The sequence below is a fragment of the Myotis davidii genome, unplaced genomic scaffold, assembly GCF_000327345.1.
Source record: "Myotis davidii unplaced genomic scaffold, ASM32734v1 scaffold327, whole genome shotgun sequence".
NCBI classification, from domain to species: domain Eukaryota; kingdom Metazoa; phylum Chordata; class Mammalia; order Chiroptera; family Vespertilionidae; genus Myotis; species Myotis davidii.
Window position 1 is genome coordinate 3,779,983 of NW_006298628.1, and position 8,011 is coordinate 3,787,993.

General features: G+C 57.9%; 1 protein-coding gene across 5 annotated transcripts in view; it reads left to right on the forward strand.

Moving 5' to 3' along the window:
- ARHGAP23 (Rho GTPase activating protein 23) overlaps positions 1 to 8,011 on the forward strand; it is a 55,857-nt gene that overhangs the window by 18,848 nt on the left and 28,998 nt on the right. For all 5 annotated transcript variants that reach the window (XM_006774276.2, XM_015570875.1, XM_006774275.2 and 2 more), the window contains 6 exons: positions 42 to 110; positions 1,290 to 1,351; positions 1,621 to 1,751; positions 2,843 to 2,964; positions 3,780 to 3,935; positions 7,406 to 7,484. In XM_006774276.2, coding sequence (XP_006774339.2) covers positions 42 to 110; positions 1,290 to 1,351; positions 1,621 to 1,751; positions 2,843 to 2,964; positions 3,780 to 3,935; positions 7,406 to 7,484 — 619 coding nt within the window. The remainder of the gene's footprint in view (positions 1 to 41; positions 111 to 1,289; positions 1,352 to 1,620; positions 1,752 to 2,842; positions 2,965 to 3,779; positions 3,936 to 7,405; positions 7,485 to 8,011) is intronic.

Genomic DNA, 8,011 nt, shown 5'->3' on the forward strand with positions numbered 1-8,011 from the left:
TCCGGCTGACCACCGCTGACTTCTGTGAATATCTCTTTCAGGCTGAGGACCGGGATGACATGCTGGGCTGGATCAGAGCGATCCGAGAGAACAGCAGGGCCGAGGGCGAGGTGAGGGCCCGGCCCAGCCCGCACGGGGCCAGGGAGGCCAGCGCGGGCCCCGGGGCCACCGCTCACCTGCCAGGGACCTCCCTTCATCAGGCTGAGCCTCGGTCCCCCCTGCCATTTAGATGGGCTGCCAGCTGCGCCCACCTGGGGTTTGGTGGCTCGAAGAGCACCGGCGTCTCCAGGCTGCCGTGGCGGGCAGTGACGATAGCTCTAGGAATGATCGTCATGATTAGTCCTATTAATTATTGTTATGAGCGCAGGCTCTGGCACAGAGAGGTCAGCCCCAGGCCAGCCTCAGCTCCCCGCTGCAGGTCAGTGGGGGTGTGTGTGTGCGTTTCCTACGGAATGTGGTACAGAATGAGGTGTCCTTGTGCCAGGACCGGCCTGTCTGCAGGGACATGAACACATTGACCTTGGGCGGCGGCCAGGAGGCCGGGCCTTTGGCAGCGGGCAGCAGGCCCTGAGCCAAGGCTGTGGCAGGGACTCTGGAGAATTGGAAAAAGTGGTGCCCCTTCCTGGGCAGCTGCACACCAGGGGCCCGGGGCTGGTGTTTCCGCTCCACTCGGCCCCTCCTTGGCCAAGTGCCCACACACAAGTATCTGGACGCACCTGCACAAGATTGCGTGGGGCCTGGGCATGGGGCTCTGCCTGGCCATGCGTGCCCAGCCTCTGGGCCACAGACCCTCTTGTTGGGGACATAGTCTCCCACTGAGCCAGGCTCTCCCCCCACCCCCACCCCCGGCCCCCACGACATGGTCTCTTTGCTCCCGGCAAGGAGGAGCGTGCCTGGGATCTGGGCCCTGCTCTGGGAGGCGTGGCTGGGCTGTCCCCAGCAAGGCATGGTCAAGGGTCCCAAGCCGCTTTCCTGACCGCGATAGCTGCCCTCCTGGGGCACCTCTCCTGGGCCTTGGCAGGGCTGTGAGGAGTGCTGTGCGCAATTCTGCACCCAAACCCTAAGGTGGCGATGTTATCCCTCCCATGTCACTGCCCAGGGGACTGAGGCTCAGAGAAGCTAAGTGGGTGACCCAGGCCACACAGCCCTGGTCGTGCTCGCTCCAGGGTCTGTGCCTTCCAGCCGGCAGGTGGAGGAGAGGGCGGCGAGGCTGAGGCAGGAGCCGGGATGGGTTCTGGGGCGGGCTGTGCGGGCACTGACCACATCTGCGCTCTCTTCCGCTCCTCCAGGACCCCGGCTGTGCCAACCAAGCTCTGATCAGCAAGAAGCTTAATGATTACCGAAAAGTGAGGTGAGCCCAGCCCCGTGGAGCAGGCCTGGCTACGGGGGGCCGGAGGGAGGCACTCCAGGCCTAGGTCATCCTCCTGGCTCACCTCCAAGGAGGGAAGCCCCCGGGGACAGGAAGGGGGGTGGCAGGGAACTTGGGGCCTCCAGTCCCCAGAAGGGCAAGGAGGGTTTGCCTCCGGGTAGAGGGGAGGTCCCTCGTGGTGGGAGGCCAGGGAAGGTGACATGCTGGGTCACCGGATGAAGACCCCCTCCTTTCCCCCTCTTCCTGTGCAGCCATAGCTCTGGGCCCAAAGCTGATTCCTCCCCAAAAGGCTCTCGGGGCCTGGGGGGCCTCAAGTCTGAGTTCCTCAAACAGAGTGCAGCGCGTGGCATCAGGACTCAGGACCAGCCTGCAGGGAGCAAGGGTAGGAGGCGGCTGCTAAGGGGGTGACATGCATGCGGCTGGGAGAGTGAGGTCAGCTCTGTGAGTCTGCAAGGGAGCAGAAGGCCTGTGAGAGTGTGTGTGTGTGAGTGTGTGTGTGTGTGAGTGGGTGTGCGTGTGTGTGAGTGGGTGTGTGTATGTGAGTGTGTGTGTGAGTGTGTGTGTGAGTGTGTGTGAGTGTGTGTGTGAGTGTGAGTGTGAGTGTGTGTGTGAGTGTGTGTGTGTGAGTGTGTGTGTGAGTGTGAGTGTGAGTGTGTGTGTGAGTGTGTGTGTGTGAGTGTGTGTGTGAGTGTGAGTGTGAGTGTGTGTGTGAGTGTGTGTGTGTGAGTGTGTGTGTGAGTGTGAGTGTGAGTGTGTGTGTGAGTGTGTGTGTGTGAGTGTGTGTGTGAGTGTGAGTGTGAGTGTGTGTGTGAGTGTGTGTGTGTGAGTGTGTGTGTGAGTGTGAGTGTGAGTGTGTGTGTGAGTGTGTGTGTGTGAGTGTGTGTGTGAGTGTGAGTGTGAGTGTGTGTGTGAGTGTGTGTGTGTGAGTGTGTGTGTGAGTGTGTGTGTGTGTGTTTGAGTGTGTGCATGTGTGTGCCAGGGTTATCCCGCTGTGTCTGCCCATATGTGGATGCCTGTGAGGTTCTGGGGTTCTCAGTCTCAGGGTTGGAAGGGCCTGGAGCCTGATTTCCCTCCAAGACATCCCTGGACAGTCACCCAGTCTCTGCTGTGTCCCTTCAGGGGCAGGAGGCTCGTTCTCTCGGGATGTAGCCTTTTCCATCATCACACACTCGTTTGGCTATAGGAAGCCCTTCCTTTGGGTATGATAGACTCAATGGCTCTGCCTCATCGGGTTAGCCCTGGAGGCCACACAGAGGTCCTGACCTAATGCTGAGGCCTCCCTCCTCCGGGTTAGAGCCCTCTTTCCTTTGGCCTTCACACTTGGTATATTGTTTCCCATCAGCCCTCAGCATCCCAGTGGCTACTCTGGCAGAGTCCCCACATGTCCAGACACGTGTGAATGCTGTGGGTGAGTGTGGCCGCTCCCCCTCCCTGGGCCCAGCTCACCCTGGGGCTCTCTGCCTCCCCCTCCAGATGACAGTGTTGCTGCCCCCAAAAGCCCCTGGGGCATTAACATCATCAAGAAGAATAAGAAGGCAGCCCCCAGGGCATTCGGGATCCGGCTAGAGGAGTGCCAGCCAGCCACGGAGAACCAGGTGGGTCCCCACCACGGGGCAGAGCAGGCAGGGGAAGGGGGAGACAGAGCCGAAAGGGACTTGGTGGCAGCTGTCCACCTTCTCTCACAGACACAGCCGGGGAAGGGGAGAGAGGGAGCAGCAGAGCTGAGGCCGAGCCCGGAACCCCTGACCCCTGGCCAGTGCCCCTCCTCAGACCAGGGCGAGGCGTGGGGGTTACTTCTAGCCCCAGACTGGAGGCGGCGAGGGCCTTTGTCCCCATACAACAGTGGTTCTCAACCTTCCTAATGCCGTGACCCTTTAATACAGTTCCTCATGTTGTAGTGACCCCCATTTCATTGCTACAAATTGAACATAATTAAAGCACAGTGATTAATCACAAAAACAATATGTAATTATATATGTGTTTTCCAGTGGTCTTAGGCGACCCCTGTGAAAGGGTCGTTCGACCCCCAAAGGGGTCGCAACCCACAGGTTGAGAACCGCTTTTCTAGAGGAAGGCAAGAGAGTCAAAATCAAAGAATGAGATGTGACAATAAGACCAGACATTGGGAAGGTGCAGGACCATGAACAAGGAATGCAGTGGCCTCTCGAAGCCAGAAAAGGTAGGACCAGACTCTCCCCGGGAGCCTCCAGGAGGAGCCAGCCCTGCCCACACCTGCGTTCGACCCCCAAAGGGGTTTTGACCCACAGGTTGAGAACCGCTGCCCTAGAGGGTTCCTGGCAGCAGCTGGGCCTTGCACTGGCCCCGGCTTGATCTCCCCACCTCCTCTGGCCCACTGGTGGAGAATGCTGCTCTCACCCTCCCTCACACCCTGCCCTGCCCGTGTCCCCAGCATGTCCCCCTGATCGTGGCTGCGTGCTGTCGCATCGTGGAGGCGCGAGGGCTGGAGTCCACGGGCATTTACCGAGTGCCCGGCAACAACGCCGTGGTGTCCAGCCTGCAGGAGCAGCTCAACCGCGGGCCCGGTGACATCAACCTGCAAGATGAGGTGGGCATGGCTGGGGGAGCCGGGGGAGGGGGGCTGAGGTGGTGTGTGTGTGTGTGTCTTTTGTGCTTATCGTACCCTGCAATGTGCCTAGCACTGGGCCAGGGCACCAAGATGGGTAGGACAGGACTTGCCCTTGCTGTCCAGCCCTGAGGATGGCATCGCCCCAACTGAAGTTGAACAGATAGATGCCATCAGGGCCTAGGAAGCCCTGAGACAGAGGCCGGCTGGCAGCAGGGTTTGGGGCCTTAAGGATGAGCAGAGTTCACGAAAAGCAAGAGAAAGCCAGCCCGGTAAGGGCATTCCAGGCAGAGGGATGGCCTCAGCAAAGGCATAAACTCTGAAGGCTTGTTGTCAGTCTACATACCTTTTCTGTCAAGGGCCACGCAGTAAGTATTTTGGGATTTAGTTACTACACAGTCTCGGTTGCATACCTTTCTTCGCTTCCTCCTCCTTTTTTTGTTTTGTTGTCTCTTCCTCCCCCGCTCCCAATGATCCTTTAAAAATGTAAAATCCATTCTTAAAATACGAAAAAACAAAAATAGAAAAGAAAAATAAATAAAATTCATTCTTAAGGGCCATGCGGGAACTGGCCGCTGGGTGGATGTGACAGATGGGCCGTGGTTTGCAGGCTCCTGGCTTAGAAGGAGGGAAGAATATGGTGTTTTCTGAAGTGGCCAGCAATTTGGGGGCTGCAAGAAGGGAAAGGACGTGGCTGATCACAGGAGGGGAGCTCCTGACTCTGACAGCCACACTTGAGAGTTTGCAGCAGGGCGGTGGTTCTCAAACTGTGTTTTCCAGAATCTTACGTTTCTCTAGAGGGGCTGTGGGAGGCCAGGGCCGGGTCAGGACCCCCGATCCTCGCTTGAACTAGAGCAACCCCACCTTATGGGGTTTCCATATACAATCGGGTTTTCACGTGTTATTTTATTTAACAAAAGGGGCTCCAGCTGAAAACGAGGTTTTGGGAAACCACGGATCTGGGCACTGAAGTCTCATGAGTCACATACCATGAAACCTCTTCCTGTCCTGGGGGAGGGAAGGTGGAGACAAGGCAAGTGTGTGTGAAATCGTGGGCAAGAGAAAAGGCTGGTCTCGCATCAAGGACCAGATTGTGCGACGAGGAAGGAGGATGCTGAGTGCGGGAGCAGATGGCAGGCTGGAGTGTTTGAATCTTTGAAGGAGGAATGGGAAGGGGGGCAGGCGGGCAGGAAGGCAGCCCAGGCAGGCATGATGGCATTTTCTGAAATCCCAGAGAAGGGTCCAAGCCTGGGGGCAGAGAATAGACCTCACTCCTGGGCGTGGCAGTGGGGAGGGCGAGACAGAGGCTTTCGATGGCTTCACTGAAGCCTTTGACCTTGATCCAGTGCATAATAGGAAGCCTTCGATGGGGAGGCATAGATGAGAGTGGGGTCTGAGGAAGAGAAGAGCTTCCGTTTGTGCCAATGCAAGGCCCAGAGCAGGGCGCCTAGGAAAGAAATCGCTGATATATTGGAAGTGGACTCAGTGGTCCTCGGAGAAAGAGGAGGATGGATGGGAGCCGCTCTGAGAGTTGGCTGCATACGAGGGAGGAAGGAGGGGCAAGAAGAGCCAACAGTTTGAGCTGGGGCTGGTAGTATCTACCTCTGGCAGAAATTGGGAAATAGGACAGAAGAGGGAGGCTGTGGCAGGGAGTGGCCCCATTGGATTTGGGGTGATGATGAGTCACCCACCTGGGGTGATGGCATCATCAGATACGAGACCAAGAGTGGACTGGTGAGTGGGCAGGGGGTCATGCTGGGGCTTGCAGGTGAGACGATGGAGGGAGCTGCTATGTGGGTATCAGGAGCTGCTATGTGGGTATCAGCAGTCCAAGGACCAGGCCCTGAAGTGGGCAGATTGAGGCTGGGGACGAGGGGTAGGTACTTGCACAGAGGAAGGGTCACGAAACAGGCAAGGCCATGAGAAGAGCCCACGCATCAGGGCCAGGGGGTGGTGGAGGGAAGTGGGCAGGTGCTGACCAGGAAGGGGGAGTATACACTGAAGCACATTAGCTGGGCCACAGCCCAGGAGAAGAGGGCCCAGGGGTGGGGGCGTGGCCAGCTATTGGGTGTGTGGTTGGGCCTTGGGTGTCAGTGGTGGTGTTCGTCCGTGGGGTGGTGCAGTGCTGGAAGTCAAGCTTTGCGTGTGGGTGACTCTGACTCCTGCTGACGCTGTGGGGAGGGGAGGACATGTGGCATGGCCGGCATTAAGCTATGGATCCACTGCAACGAGTTTGTATTTTGTGGAGCCGTGTGTCTCTGAATGTGCCTGTTGTTGAGGTGAAAGCCTGTTGTGTGTCTGTGTTGTTTTCTGGGCACGAGTTTCTCTGAGCAGTTCCCATCAAGGGTGTTATCCTGGACTTTGTGCAGGGTGATGGTGCCCCCTGGTGGAAAGAAGGGACAATGACCCAGCTGTTCATTCTTGTCTTCAACAGCCATTGAATCAGATCAGGGTTTTCTCAACCGTGAAACTTGGGACAGAATAATTCTTTGTTGCAGGAGGCTGTCCTGTGCATTGGAGGGGGGTTAGCAGCATCCCCGGCCTCCAGCCACTAGATGCCAATGGCACTGTCCCTGAGGGGCAGAGCCACCCTGGTTGAGAGCTGCTGACTTAGACCTTTTAAGTGCCAGGCTAGCAGAGCTGCTGGGTGATAGGAACACAGTGGGGATAGGACAGATAGGATCCCTGCCCCTCATGGATCCCTGCCCCTCGTGGATCCCTGCCCCTCGTGGATCCCTGCCCCAGGCAGGCAGGCATGCAGGCAGGCAGGCAGGACAAGGAAACAAATGCACACGATAACGACACATGGTGGCGCGTGCCATGGAAGAAACAAAGGGCTGTGGCACAGGTGGCAGGGCGGTGGCGATGGCGCCGCTTTAGCTGTAACAGTCGGAACAGGCCTCTCTGAAGAGGTGTTAGGAGCTCGTCATCGGCAGGCTGTGGGAGGAGAGCTCTAGGAGGGGGCCAGCAAGTGCAAAGGGCCTGGGGCAGGAAGGCGCCAGCGTGAGCGTGTGCTGTGTCAGGGACAAGGAGAGAGGTGTGCACGGATGGCTCTCCTCTGCTAATCAGGAAGCAGGAGTTGGCACTAAGTAGGCACAATGGAGGTCCAATGGGCCGGCTTGCAGGGGGATGGGTTTCCTTCCCTGTCCCTCTCAGTGCCTGTACCAAAGAAGGCACCTGGTACTTTCTGTGGGTGAGCAAATGTTGGCGCTCATTGGGCTGGCTGGAGCGGAGAGGGACTGGGGCCGGGTGGTCAGGGGGCTAGCCAGGGACTCTGTTCGGCTCCCCCATGAGTGGCCTTTGCCCAGAGATCCCTGGTCAGGGCAGAGCTTGGGTGTAAGTGGACCCCAGAGAAGGCCTGGCCTGGGCTGGGCTCTAGGGCTGGACTAGCATGGAGGCAGGGCACCCGGGCGGGCCCTACCTGTGGCCTGACTTCTTTGCTCCCTCTGCAGCGCTGGCAAGACCTCAACGTGATCAGCAGCCTGCTTAAGTCCTTCTTCCGAAAGCTACCTGAGCCTCTTTTCACTGACGGTGAGTAGGGGGTGGGAGTGGAGAAATGGGAGGAGGGACGACACTCTGACCACTTTTTAAATTGGGTTTGTTGGTGTTATTGGAGGGGGTTTGTTTTAATACAAAAGAAACATGCGCTTGTGAAAAACAGGTAGTGCAGATACAAACCAACCCAAGGTCCCTGTCCTCCTCCTCCTCCCGTCCCCTGAGGTTACGGTAACATTCTCTGAGCGTTTCCTCTGTGCCATGCACTGCTCCCTACAACGACTCCCTGAGGCAGGCACTTCTATCTCCACCTCACAGATGAGGAAACTGAGGCACACAGAGGTTAACTGACCTGCCCAGGGCCTCACAGGTTGTAGGGGTTGGAGCCAGGATTAGGGCCCAGGCATCTGGCTTCAGGGCCCAGCTTTGAGCATCTGCGGAGCTGCTGGTGAACAGTGTGGTGTTTCCTTCCAGACCCTGTGGCACACAACAAAGACACATAGGTATTCAGTGGTGTGCTGATAAATATTTAACGTCTGGCTCCCTGGGGTGGGGGTGGGGCT